The sequence below is a fragment of the Thunnus thynnus genome, chromosome 12 (genome assembly GCF_963924715.1).
Source record: "Thunnus thynnus chromosome 12, fThuThy2.1, whole genome shotgun sequence".
In the NCBI taxonomy this organism is placed as follows: domain Eukaryota; kingdom Metazoa; phylum Chordata; class Actinopteri; order Scombriformes; family Scombridae; genus Thunnus; species Thunnus thynnus.
Genome location: NC_089528.1, coordinates 6,156,840 through 6,171,344, shown reverse-complemented (window position 1 = coordinate 6,171,344; position 14,505 = coordinate 6,156,840). Strand labels below are relative to the sequence as shown.

At 37.6% G+C, this 14,505-nt stretch overlaps 1 protein-coding gene across 2 annotated transcripts in view; it reads left to right on the top strand.

Annotated features, from left to right (window-relative positions):
- The window catches only part of LOC137193670 (solute carrier family 12 member 7-like), a 37,149-nt gene that overhangs the window by 14,013 nt on the left and 8,631 nt on the right, over positions 1–14,505 (top strand). For both annotated transcript variants that reach the window (XM_067604973.1, XM_067604974.1), the window contains exons 4-17: positions 5,509–5,655; positions 8,578–8,632; positions 9,117–9,247; positions 9,339–9,475; positions 9,560–9,664; positions 11,116–11,327; positions 11,552–11,719; positions 11,897–11,995; positions 12,116–12,173; positions 12,397–12,571; positions 13,252–13,370; positions 13,505–13,603; positions 13,740–13,859; positions 14,075–14,179. In XM_067604973.1, coding sequence (XP_067461074.1) covers positions 5,509–5,655; positions 8,578–8,632; positions 9,117–9,247; positions 9,339–9,475; positions 9,560–9,664; positions 11,116–11,327; positions 11,552–11,719; positions 11,897–11,995; positions 12,116–12,173; positions 12,397–12,571; positions 13,252–13,370; positions 13,505–13,603; positions 13,740–13,859; positions 14,075–14,179 — 1,730 coding nt within the window. The remainder of the gene's footprint in view (positions 1–5,508; positions 5,656–8,577; positions 8,633–9,116; positions 9,248–9,338; positions 9,476–9,559; positions 9,665–11,115; positions 11,328–11,551; positions 11,720–11,896; positions 11,996–12,115; positions 12,174–12,396; positions 12,572–13,251; positions 13,371–13,504; positions 13,604–13,739; positions 13,860–14,074; positions 14,180–14,505) is intronic.

The following is a 14,505-nucleotide window of genomic DNA, read 5'->3' as shown; positions in this document are numbered from 1 at the left end:
CTGATGTTACACACACTGGCCTGAGTGATCCACTTTACGAGGCATCAAAAGCAGCTTGCAAAATGTTGATTGAAAGCACTGGTATCTATACAGAGGGACAACACTGATGAGTAATTATAATGAATAAAATAAAATTCACTCAAATAGCTTTACATACACCCTGATCTCATTTCTGATTGAAAAGCAGGTGAAAGTATGAGTTGCAGCAAAATACAGTCGTCACTCTTTAAATACTGACGCACTTTACTAAAGACTTTGATCTATGTGGTGATATCACAAGGAGATAAAGAATGGAGTGTATTGTGAGCAAGAAATGTGTCATTTTCTGAAAAACCTTTCATCTTATGAGATTTATTGTGAAGCAATGTGGGGAAATTTTTTTGCCTGTTGCACAACAGACATACAGTAAACTGTGAGCTACTTTGCAGAATATTTTACTGGGGAATCTTTATAGTTCAGGTTTGGCTTTATAGGTCTTTGCTGTATGGAAAATACACAACATATGCTGACATTACCTACAAGAAAAATCTTATAACTAGTGGAAAACATGAAAAAGTTATTTATGAGGTATATGAGAGCCCTGTGGACTCAGTTTATTTGACTAATTCATTTTATTTTTTATTTATTTTGAAGATTTGTTCCTCCTTTTCCCTTGCACTACATCAAGCTTTATAATATATAGCACAGACAGTAAAGCACATTGACAAATTCTTTGTTGTTTTGTGTTCCAGCAGATTGCATTGGAAATAAAACTATGATGATTGTGATGAAGTGCTGACTTTAAGCTTTCATTTGAGTGTTTACATTCACATCAGCTGAACTGTGTAGAAAATGTACCAATTTTAATTCACACAGTTGTCAGGGACAGAATGTAATCGGACAAGTTTACAAGTTTACTATCATAGAAAACTAAGAAAACCATAAAATATTCACATTTGAGAAGTTGGAACCACCATATTAGATTTCAAAATATGATTTAAACGATTAAAATATTCTCAAAGATGTTGCTGATTTTTTTTTACTTTAATCAACTAATGGAATAATTGTTTCAGCTCTAGACAGAAGCATAAAATGGAATATTGAATTCAGCTCAAACTGCGAAGAATCTGTCTCACGCCTGCATCTGAAATGACAAGACCTCATTTCACTCACCAAGCAGAATTCCCTTTTTTTCTGAGTCCTTGGGTGGTCAATGCAGGGCTGTGTCCCAGTTCAGTTGCTGGATCTTCTCATGTCCGAATTTCTAGACTGCATATGTCATAATGGGCCAGTACAGTCAAATGCAGTCAAAAATGCTGCTTTCTTTTACCTTAATTTGGAGGACACAACTGGTACATCCCTCTCTCATAACCAATTGTGTGCCATTGTTTAATGGGGCATTCAAGTGATCCTTGTCAACTTGAAAAGTTGTAAAATAACATGTGACCACATTGTCTTTACCAGTTATTTGTGTTTTTGGTTGTATTCAAAAAATACTGTGTACTGTTGGTATGTAATTTGGCATTACATACCAACAGTACACAGTATTTTTTTAGTCAGTATTCAAAAAATCGATGTACTTTTGTACTAACGGGAAAGGATGTAATCCATGCACCTTTATTTTCTTTTTGCATTGCATTGTGGAACAATAGTGTCCATCAACAGCACACTCGAACATCAAACCTTTTTAAAATGCACACTGACTTTTTTGAGTGTACATACTTAGTTTTCCAATGTGAGCAACTACATGCTAAGCACAGAATTTACTGTTTGTTATTGTTAGCGGCCTGGATATATTGTTTATAACAGGAAGTTATGGATGTATCTATGTACTACCATTAACCTGGTACACTTTTTGGTTGGTGTGTTGGCAGGCCTTCAGAATGTTTTACTGTCTGATTCATAATCACTCTCGGTTGCTGCTCATCCCTAAACTTGCCCGAGAGTGTTGAGTTTTTCAGTTTCTTTGATGATATCAGCTGGCAGAGGACTTGTGAAAGGTTTGCTGAATGAAACAAAAGGAGAGCTAAGAAGAACAGGAAGGGAGTCAGATAAGAGAAAGAGAGAGGACGGAGGTGATTTGAGGCAGAAAGTGAGAAATCTATCCATATTGAATCACTTGAGGTTCATGTGACAGAAGAGAGGATGGTGTGGGCAGCCCATTTAAAAAAAAACAAAAACAAAACTCACCCACAATGAATGCAGAATACATTACCAGCTAAACTAAACCCTCTCTCAACTGATTAGTGACATAACAGATTCTGTTGGCATAAGAACAGCTGATCTTACACATCACTGATTTTCAAACAGCCTAATATTGTTTCTTTGATAGTACCTTGATAACTGTAGTTGTTATCAACCTTTGAAAAGTCACAAGATCAGTAATATCTCTTTGAGTGGTATAGATAGCCTGCTTGGCGTGGGAAAAGCACTAAGTAACATGTATGTGAAGGTCGTGATCAGAAAGGACAGTTTTCCTCTGTTTAAAGCGCAAAACACAGCTGTGAGAGTGACTAGAAAACAGTTAACCTTCCTCTCAGCCCTCATAGAGAATATAACTGTGTATGTAGGGTGGGAGGTTGTGTTTGAGCGCCAGCTGGAGGTGGAGAATGGAGGTGGTTCCCTCCTGTTGTGCCAGCTGGCGCACCTCCTTCCGATAGTGTTAACTGACTGAGAGAGAGAAAGAGCAGTGTTGTTATATGCACACAAGGCCGCTCTTTCTCACTTTCTTTTTTCCAGTGCAGGATGATGTGCAGAGTTTATATGTGTGTTTTGATACTGAGTGAGTTGTGTATGATTTAAATGTCATCTGTTCTATAACATCTGTTATGTGTGGGAATAAATGGACGGTCTGCGTGTGTCATCAGTGTCAGAGAGCTCTGTGAAAGTCAGCCTCTCCGTTGCACTGTCGGCCATGAAGGATAAGAATGGAAAACAATTAAAGGAATGCTGTGACGTTTTGGGAAACAGGCGTATTCATTGTTATGCCGAGAGTTAGATGAGAAGATCGATACCACTCTTATTTTTTTCTGTTAAATATAAGGCTACAGCTAGCAGCTGGTTAGCTTAGCTTAGCATAAAAACTGGAAACAGGGGGAAACAGCTAGCTTGTCCAAAGGTAATAAAATCCACTTAAAGCTCTCTAATTAACATGAAACATCTTGTTTGTTCAATTTGTATGAAAACCAGAGACTAAAAATGACAAGTTGTGGTTTTAGAGGAGGTTAGTGCTGGACTATTTCGTGGCTGGGCTCTGTCACTTTAAAGTATTGCTTTAAGGATTGTCTAGAAAAAATGTTCTCCACAATGAAGACCCCTGTACATTGTAGTGCTAATATGCACCAAGCTAAATGGATTAACACTGTCTCCGTATCTTATGCCCTAAACACAAGTGTATAGAAAACTTCTGAAAACAGCCAAAATTGCTTGGAATCTGCCTTCTCAGTAGTGTTGCAGATGCTGAACATTGTAGAGTGGTTGGGTGAAAGACAGTATAGGACCTTGGACTGTTGCTCTGTGCAGAGGCATTGATGATGTCTTACTAAAACCCGCCCCCTGAATGATAGCTGTGTTTTTTCTTTAAGAGTATGCTGAGGGAGTGTTGAGATCTGTGGCTAGAGGCTCAAAAGAAGACAGACAATGCAGAGAGAGTGAGGGGGAGAAAAACAGAGAGAGAAGAGAGAGAACGACAGAGTAACATAAGAGGGAAGATGTGGGAGATGTGGAAAGCCACATCAGGCACATCGCAGTATGTTGACAGACAACTGAGTGCAGTGGAGAAAGCACCGGACAAAGTGTTTATGACTCGAAAAATGGTATGTACATTTTGGGTTTTGTGGAGGGAAGTAGTAGAGGTGTTTGTATGGTGTCATGCACAGTATAGATATTATAGAAGCTGGTGAGACTGTCAGTGGTGCTGCAGGAGCTCATGCACCATAGTAATATTCCACAGCTAGAACTGTAATCAAAATGAATCATGGGCAATATTACTCCAGCACCCTGCACTGTGTTAAAGGTGGCAGCAATATCTTTGAGATACTTCAGGATCTGATTAAATTGAATTATGAATCATTACATAATGATCATAATCATAATATTACGAAAACTCCTGTGTCAGGACAGTGAAAAGTTCCTGATCTGTGTCTGTGAAGAACTATTTTAGTGTCATTTGGGCTTTTTGCTCTTTTTTTTTTTCTCTTTTCATTTCTTTTAATTTGGACAGTTTTTAGGTACAAACACTAAAACTAAAACATTTAGTAGATCATTTTTGCCAATCCTAATTTATTCCTATTTAGTCTAAAGAGCATAGGGAACTATTCCCTCAGTTCAAACTGAAAGATGTGCCATGAATGACAAAGCAACAAGTTGTGCTGTGCAAAAGTTCTATTAACTACGGTATTCGGAAAAGCACAAGTAGTGGGTTTTTAGAAATATTTATTTCATACAAATATTTTAAAAATTATTTGTTTTCATAAAGAAAAAAAACATGTCAAAAAACAGCGCGCAGGTTGGGACTCATGGCATAGCTGTCTCCATCTCTCTCCTCTGCTTCGCTCTGTCTGTCTCTGGATGTATAAATAGCTGCAGGTCTGTGTGTCTGGTGGAGCTGAGCTTTGGCTGAGTGGTCAGCGCCTCTCTGTGTCTGCGGTCTGAAAGATTGAGGTTTGAGATGCAGTGTGGGAAACCAACTTTGCAAAACAGTTTACTGAAGAACACTTATTTTTACACTTTAATATCCTAAAATTGGAAGTGTAATAAAAACAAAAACCGGATTTTTAAGCCTATTTCCACTTTTATTTGATACAAATAGAAATAATTTTGCTGCCTCAACAAATACAGATACAAATACAAATACTGTCTTCTCTGCACATCCCTACTATAAACCCCAACATTTTGAAAGAAATTCTCAGCTTATATCAGCAGCTTATATCTTGTGCAATTACTTGTTTTCATTGGAACATGTATGTCAGTCACTGGAAATTGTTATGTATATGTTGTATTATTTTGTGTAATCCCTTGTGGGATAGACTATTTTTAAGGGTATGCCATGAAAATAAAATTAATTCATTAATCATTCATTTTAGTCAAGCCAACGTGCCTCTGGCCTGTATAATGTAATGGAAATCACTCTAGCTTTAAATAGCTGTAGTCCAAGATGCAGTCATTTACTATGTTGTAAACCATTAAAAAGCACTTTCAAATTAAAGCACTGTAAAAGAGAGCTGAAATTATTAGTTGATTAATTGATTTGTCAGAAAATTCATCAGCAACTATTTTGGTAATCGATTAATAGTAATAAATCATTTATCATTTTTAAGCAAAAATGACATTCCCTTGTTCCAGCTTTTCAGTCGTAAGGATTTGCTGCTTGTCTTCACTCATAAGTTGACCTCATACTGTAACATCAAGGGTTACAATCTGACCAAAGACATTTGGTTCATGTCATATTTTGAGTTTCAATAGAAATCTTTCCTCTCCTCTTGTCTCTTAACTGTGTGTATGTGTGTTTGTGTCTTTATCCGTCCCCAGGTCAACCAAATGGGAACATTCATCGGGGTGTACCTGCCCTGCATGCAGAACATCCTGGGAGTGATCCTCTTCCTGCGTCTCACCTGGATCGTTGGTACGGCGGGAATCCTGGGCTCTTTTGCCATCGTCTCCATGTGCTGCATTTGTGTGAGTAACTGACAACCTCAACAAGTAAACATGGCATGTCCAAAGAGGAAAGAAAGAAATGAGATGCCTCATGACATTAATTTTTGTCAAAAATGAAACTTGTGGCATCCAAAATACTGTAAATGATGAATAGACAAACAAGTGTCCCTCTTGGCCATTCTGTATCATTCTATAAATGCCTGAATGGAACAATGACATTTCTGACATTGTCTCTTAGATTTACAGCATGGCAGACAAACTGGGGGCCAACTGATACACCCTCCTCTAAATTTATGGTGCTGATTAACGACAGCAATAATATCCACGCCTGAGCTCAGAGTACGGTCTTCAAAACAAGCAGAACATTAGATTCTTATTTACAACCCAGATTAATACGTCAGTAGCTCCAGATGGCCAGACAGAGAACTGACTGTTTGAAAAGTTTGAACTTAAATGCTCAACGGTCATGTGATGTGATGGGAACAATCTGCACACAAAACCCTCCTACAATATATACCCACCCTGGCTGGCGGGCTGACGCTTTATATCAGAGATAAGACAGGCTATGGATCAAATGCCTCTTATGTTTGGATTTGACAATGTGTTCATAGTACTGAGTATCGAAAAGTGTCAAGTAACTGTAATCTTCTTCCTTGATACCTTGACATCCAGGATGTGGATTTGGGTATGGACAGTAGGGACGTGTCCCTATCAATATCAAGGTGTTGCTGAATTGTCCCTTCCTATATTTTTACCAATAGCATTTCTATTTGAAATGTTTCGGATGTCACAGAATTGAAAACATCTTCACTGGACAAAACTAACATCATATTATATGTAATTTCAGGCATGAGGTGAGGTTAGCTAATCTGTGATCATTGGTCAGACATGTCATTTAATTAAAGAACTTTATTACTGTGATAATTCCTCCCAATAGTCAGTTACGACATCAGATCCTGTCAATAACAGTTGAGCTTAGTTAACAAGAATGTTATATAATAAATCCAAACTTTTATCTTTGAAATAAGAGGGAGAAATGCTTACTATTACATGCAATTTCTCCCCTTATCCATGAGTACATCAGGAGCAGAGTTATTATTGCATATGTGTCATTAAGACATGAAAATGATTTATAAGGTAAATTTGCCGTCCAACAAAAAATGTTCCTAAAACCAAACCTACGCCCTGCTTGACATCACTTTATTCTCAAAGGCATTTTATCGATGCTTTCTTGCCCCAGTTTGTTTGAAATGAGTATAAAATGTTTGCTTGTCTTTGATTTAGATATTTATTTAAATACTTTTTGTTGCCTTTTTTATAACTGTAAAGCAAAAATGCTGTAAGTGCTATATAAATAAAGTTGTATTTACTTACTTTGGTCAGATAGGTTCCAGATCTAAACTGAAATTTTGCCAATTTTAGATAATTTTATGTGAACAAAGCTCTTACTGTCTCTCCTCTATCCCTTGGTCATCTCTTATACAGATAACCAAGGGATAGAGCATTTGTAATATGATTTGTAATAAGGTCAGACAGGGTATCTGCAGGTCTTGTAAAATATTTAAAAACGTTGCATTCAGATCCCTCAAGAAAAAAAGCCCTCGGAAGGTATTAGAAAGTCTTAAATATAATTTACAAAAGGTCTCTAATATTTTCTCTTGCCTGCCGTACATAACAACATCATTATTACTTTTATTTTGCATGTGTTTGCGGGCTGAAGGAGACTTCCTACATCCTTAAACTACAAGTGAGACTGGTGTGACAGTGATTGTGTTGCAGGAAGCTATTTAATCCTTTTTTGTGGAGTTTCATTCAGCACCATCAGACCTGTAGCAAACACTGTCATTACTGCTAGCTACAGTAGCTGGGAAGTTCATTCACCCATAATGGGCAAGTTAATCAATTATTTTGTAATTGATAATCTTATCTTAGCCCAGGTCATGTTAATCGCTTAAATATATTACTAGGGAATATTGATAAACATTCAGCAGAAACGTACTGACAAAGACTGTGATTTAACAGTCTTGAATTTCATTTGGTGAGCAGTACAAAAAGCCTGATCAGAGCTCTTCCAAAGGTAATTTTTACTTGAAAAATACTATACTTGTAAGGACATATTAACAAGGAAGTTTGAGCACTACTGTGGAAAGGTCTCTCCTCTCCCACCATTGTTCCTGAGTCCTGATTTCCTAGCTGGCATTGAAATCCCTTTCTTTATGGGCCGATAGAGGGATTAATGTAGGTCAGTATGTACTAAAGAATAACACTCTGATGACCTTTGATGATCTTGATGATAAGATTTTTTCCTGGCTTCTTATTTTATTGATGTCTCCAGGCAAAAGGCTTTGTATGAACAACGAAATTCCTCCAAACTAACAAGCAGATTCTACAGAGCACTATCAGTGGAAACGTTCAAAGGAACTGTGGGAAGAGGATCTGGACTCTTTTACAGATGACTAGATATAGATATTATGTTGTCACAGTTAGCTGCTGTGTTACAATAAAGTGCTAATAAAGCTACTGAAATACAATGTAAAATAATAAACCATTTAAAATATTAATACATAGAACTACCTCATGGACACGTAGCCCCTGGAGGCCTTGAGCTTTATCTTCAATGACAAGTCGATTTTAGTTCTGCAAAATATGAGACCCTTTTCTTTCCCATTTTTAGAAAATAATTTAAAAAATAGTAGAGTAAGAAAGATTTTAAAAAATGGTATCAGTCCCAAAATTGAGGCATCCGCACACAAATAATTTTAACCAAAAGCAGTGTGTGACTTTGAGCAAGCCAGAATACTGTGTACACTGGCAATATGAAATTACGACATTGTCTTTTTGTAATGGTCTTCTTGTAATCTGCCCAAATAATACAATGCTGCCTGCACACTTTATTTCCATCTTTAACTTACTGTAACACCTGCCCTCTTTCTCTCCTTGTAGACGTTGCTCACAGCTATATCAATGAGTGCCATAGCAACAAACGGAGTTGTCCCAGGTACATTGTTTGTTTGTATTTTCCTGTAGCAATATGTAATATGCAGCTGCAGCTGCAGCTGCAGTTTTGAGGGAGATACAATGCAGTGTTTTTTCATTTACCACAGACCTGGATTTAATATGAAAAGCCAGAATTTGAAAGACCAGGCAAAGTCATTCATATTTGATCAACAACCTTATGAAACTTAGGCTTAATGCCTAGAAAAACAGACAGAGATCCATTTAAACCAAAGTTAATATTCATTTACTTTCAGAAACTTTATTTTCCATACTTGTGGAACTATGTGCATGCCTGTAATTTACTGTAGAACCACAAAGATAGACAAATTTTACATTGATGTCCTGTACGCTGACTGAAAGACGCTCTAGGTTACACAAGCAATTATTTGCAATTATTTATTCATTATCAGTTGTTTTTAGGGATGTTTTTCAGAAACTATGAAAAATGCCAAATAAAGTCTAATCTGGGTAAAATTTCTTCAAAGCGGGCGGCTCCTACTACATGATCTCCAGATCTTTGGGTCCAGAGTTTGGAGGAGCAGTGGGTCTCTGTTTCTACCTGGGAACCACCTTCGCTGGATCCATGTACATACTTGGCACCATAGAGATTCTGCTGGTACGTTACCACTCTAGCAGACAAGAAACCAGCCTTTCATACCTTTATTTATGACACCTGCACTGTCTCTCTGATGTCTCTCCACTGCCAGACGTACATCATTCCAACAGCAACATTGTTTGAAGCCCAAAATAAAGAAAGTGAAGACACAGCAATGCTCAACAATATGCGTGTCTACGGAACATGCTGCCTGGTCCTGATGGCTCTGGTAGTGTTTGTCGGGGTGAAGTAAGTATCTACGCACACACAGACACACACACACAAACAATAACAACACATTAGACTCACATTTGTTCCCCTCTCTATCTGCAGGTATGTGAACAAGTTGGCCCTGGTTTTTCTGGCCTGTGTGATGCTCTCCATCATGGCCACTTATGCAGGAGTCATCAAGACGGTCATTGAACCACCAGAAGTTAAGTGAGTTACAAACAGCCAAATAAACATCTTGCATTAAACATTAACATGTTTTCTTAAAAAAACACTTAGACTAAAGACTGAAGTATTCTTATCCACAATATACAAAATATAATTACTCCAGACCCGTAACTTCAAAAACACTTAGTTATTTAAACACTTCATCTTTAGTGAATCACCACCATATTGATTCAGAAGCATTAAGATACACTGTATATTTACACATTATATCTTCACTCTCATTTTCACTGCTTTTCACATTTGGGTTGTTATATTTATTTGGTACTTCAGCAAAGTGATTTTGTCCATACTAGCCACCTGTCCACTTTTCCATTTTATTAAGACAAATATTTCACTTCTAAGATATCCATGAGCTATCCTCCAAGCTCCTCACCAGTCTCAAAATGAACAGTGAAAGGCTGGATATTTGCTCTCTGTGTGTTGCTTGCAAACCACATTTTGCAAAAAGAATATTACAAAATATTACAATATCAACACATTTGGTGGAAATACAGGCTTGTGGTACATAGCAATGAAGTACAAGCTATAACTGCCACTGTTACAAAAGGTATATTAAAAAGTCCAACATTAATCAGTATTTGTCAGTCCCTTTTTGTAGTAAAAAATAACGTCAAAGTGATTTTTAGACATTAAAAAATGAATAAATATTTTTATTGTTGTGAGGAAGGGAAAAAAGTATTTGGCCATACATCAGAAAAGCTCCGTTAGCCTACAAGCCTCTAAGTGGGCAAATGGTGAACATTTTTGATTGACAGCTGAGGCAACAGGGCACAAAGATATGATGTAAACAAACATGAAACTGTAGCTTACAAGCCTAGGGCACAGTGTTTTTTAGCAGTAGTATAAAGAATAAGAGCACTGTGTAGCTCTTAAACTGTTCGCTACAGCTAACTAGCTTATTAGGTATCTAGCCTGCAAACTGATGTTTGCAGTGTTTCCTCAGCGGATGTTTGATAGGTAGCTCATTCAGCAAACTAGGGTGTAAGGTCAAAGGTCTTTATATGTACATAAGAAGAAATTAGCTTGGAAGCTAATGTGGTTGTTCAAAATCCAAGACCCTTCTCTTGTCATGTAGCAGGCTGTTGTCTGGTTTTTACTCAATGAGGCTAGCTTCCTATGCTAACATTATTGATTAATCTGCTGATAATTTTCTAGATTAAGTGAATAATTGTTTAGCCTGTAAAATGTCATATATAGTTGTTTTTGTTCGAACCAACAAACCTAAACCTTCAGTTTTGTCAATATGTCAAGAAAGAGCAGCAAATTCTCACAACTGACTTGCTTTAGCTAGTGCATGTTTGGCTCTTTTGCTTGAAAAATTACTTTCATCCAAACTATTAATTGCTGTAAGTCATTCATTTCTCAGGGAGGCAGAGCTCCATCTACCATAAGCTTCCATCTTATTATACTACACTTTTCTCTTTCCTCTACAGTGTTTGTCTTTTGGGGAACCGTTCCCTGAAGAACGAAAAGTTTGAAACATGTGCAAAGACAGAAATTGTGAAAAACAACACTGTGACCACCGAGCTCTGGACCCTTTTCTGTGACAGTGAATATCTCAACGCCACCTGTGATGAATATTTCACCTTAAACAACCTGACAGAGATACGGGCCATACCTGGGCTCCTGAGCGGAGTTATCAAAGGTGAGAAGGAGGAGAGGAACGATTCTTACCTTTCATCTAGCTCCTCCATCAACCCAAAATCCAGTGGAGTTTCCTCTTAAGCCACTTTCAGGCCAATGTATCATGATTTTCCACAAGGAACTGAAAACTGTATGTCCAGATTTCCATGTAGTTTCATGAGAAATGTAACACCCCAGGGGATGAATCCTGATGTTCATGATTTTGTCTGTCTTTCTTTCAATTAGACAACCTGTGGGGTGACTATGGTCCAGCTGATATGTTGATAGAGAAGAAAAAACAGTTTTCAATACCAGCCCAAGACATGTCCGATGATATCAATAAGCCCTACGTCTTCAATGACATTGCCACCTACTTCACTCTGCTGGTGGGAATATACTTCCCCTCTGTCACAGGTAAATGATGCCAAAGATCAAAAAGATACTGAAATATCAAAGGAGTTTAAAGTTAGAATTCCAAATTGCACCTATAAAGTCATCAAACTTATTCGAATAAGTTTAATGGCTTTTTGGGTGCAATTTGGAATTACCTTTTGAAGGACTAACTTTTAGTTTTATGTGTGTTTATTTCAGGTATAATGGCAGGCTCTAATAGGTCTGGTGATCTGAGAGACGCCCAGAGGTCGATACCAATAGGAACTATAATGGCTATCCTCACCACCTCTTTCATCTGTATCCTCTAGACACTCTCTATATTTTGATTTATTTGTGTTATAATGTCAAGGATCTCTGTTACTAAGATATATATATATATATCGTGTACAAGTATTTCCATCTTAACTACGTGGTCAGACATTTCCTGTGTGGTCATGTTTGGAGCCTGTATTGAAGGAGTGGTGCTGAGAGACAAGTATGTAAATGATTAATTGACGTCCTACTCATTGTAACTCTGGCATACTGTCTTACTGGTATTTTACGGCTTATAACGGGTGAACAGAAGTTTAAAAAAATTAAAAGATATCACTTCAGGTAACATAATAAGATAATAGTGAAATGTGCGTTGTATAGTTCAGTTTTTCAGTTTACTTTGTAAAAAAATGCTTTATAGACACAGAGTGTACAAACTGTTTCAGGTTTGGGGAGTCAGTAAAGAAGATCCCAGTAATTGGTATCCTGGCCTGGCCGTCACCCTGGGTGATTGTGATTGGCTCGTTTTTCTCCTGCTGTGGGGCGGGGCTTCAGAGCCTCACTGGCGCCCCCCGGCTGCTGCAGGCCATTGCTCGTGATGGCATTATCCCATTCTTACAGGTAAATGTTGCAAATATGTGGGTTTTTTTAATATCTCACAGTCCCGTGTGTGCTTTTACAATCATACATCATCCTAATATGAAATGACCTTTTCATTTTCCTTGTCTCAAATGAGTCTTTGCAGCTTCTTCACATGCATCCTGGCAATGTTTTATGTATTGTGGGTTTAAATGAGGACAGGACAATATTTGGTCAGTTTCAGTTATCGTCACTGGAATGCTTTTACTGTTACGCCTGATTTAACAGCCTAGTAATGGTAAACTACGCTTGGTTGTTTACTGTAAAAACATTACTGAAATGATTTGTCAGTTATCAAAACAGTTGAATAATTTCCTGTGTGTCATCTGATAAATTGACCAGTTGTTTCAGCTTTATATGATTATCTGTGTATCATAAGTGTATGACAGCTATTTTCTATATAAAGTATGTTTAATCAACATGTGCTACATTAATATTCAAACCAAAAAGTCATCAATCAGTGCCAAAGCAATTACACATATTTTTTAATGCTTAACTTGCCAGCAATTAGGTAACAAGACAGGTAAAAAGAAAATACAGAGCAGTATCTAGCAGCTACTGTTTGGTCCTTGATGACCTTGTTTGTGTTTGTGGTTTTACATTTATGCAAGCTGACTGAGTACCGTATCAGACCTTCTCTCTCTATCTCTTGTCTTTGTCAGGTCTTCGGTCATGGCAAGGCTAATGGGGAGCCCACCTGGGCTCTTCTGCTGACAGTTGGGATCTGTGAGATAGGAATCCTCATCGCGTCTCTGGATGATGTGGCCCCCATCCTCTCCATGTATGTTGTTAACAGTAGAAAATACCAAAAAAAACCCCAAAACTTTCTATCCCTTTCAGTCTGTGTGACTTTTCTTGCTAATTTTTGCATTAGTGTTATGCATTTAATCACGTTTCTTCCTCTCTTTCGCTCAGATTTTTCCTCATGTGCTATCTGTTTGTCAACCTGGCCTGTGCTGTTCAGACTTTGCTCCGAACCCCCAACTGGAGACCTCGCTTCAAGTTCTATCACTGGTAAGAACAGCTTCCAACTAAACTCTGCAACAAAATAAATCCTGTTGATGTTAGTCTTTATTTCTCTAATTATGGCAGTAAAGCTTTAGGTTGGCATGTATGTGTGTGTGTGTGTGTGTGTGTGTGTGTCCTGCAGGACTCTGTCTTTCTTAGGGATGAGTCTATGTCTCTCGCTCATGTTTATCTCCTCTTGGTACTACGCCCTGGTTGCCATGGTGATAGCTGGCTGTATCTACAAGTACATTGAGTACAGAGGGTGAGTCTAAGGCCTTTAGGTCAAGGGATCAATTTAAAACTGTTTTAAACTCGCAATTTGTGCTATTATCCTAGAAAAAATAGCCACACTCTGTTTGTGGTGTGAAAAGACAGTAAAATTTTGTTTGTGAAGTTAAATGAAGCATCACTTCTCTGACATTTGTATAATTAAAGTGACAAACCTCTTAAGAGTAAGAACTGATCTTTTGGCTGCAGGGCAGTGAAGGAGTGGGGAGATGGTATTCGAGGTCTGTCATTAAATGCAGCACGGTACGCTCTCATCCGCCTGGAGGAAGCACCGCCACACACCAAAAACTGGAGGTGAGTGTGTATGAGTGTTGTGTTCCCCTTCAGCCATAAGTCCTCCTGAAATTTTTTTTTTTGATTAATCAATAGCTGTAATATTTTTGTCTAAAAAATGTCAGAAAATAGTGTGAAATAGTCAATGCATGAGCTTGTTTTGTTCAACCAAAACTGTATATATCTGAAGACTCCATTCAAAACTATTGATTTGAATATTTTTCTCTGTCAATTGTCAATCTGTTGTTTGTAGTCCACTGTTTCATATTGTATGTATTTTATATTTCCATAATACTAAATACTTTTAAAATATGTAACAGAGCCTTGCCTTTTATGATTTCCACTTG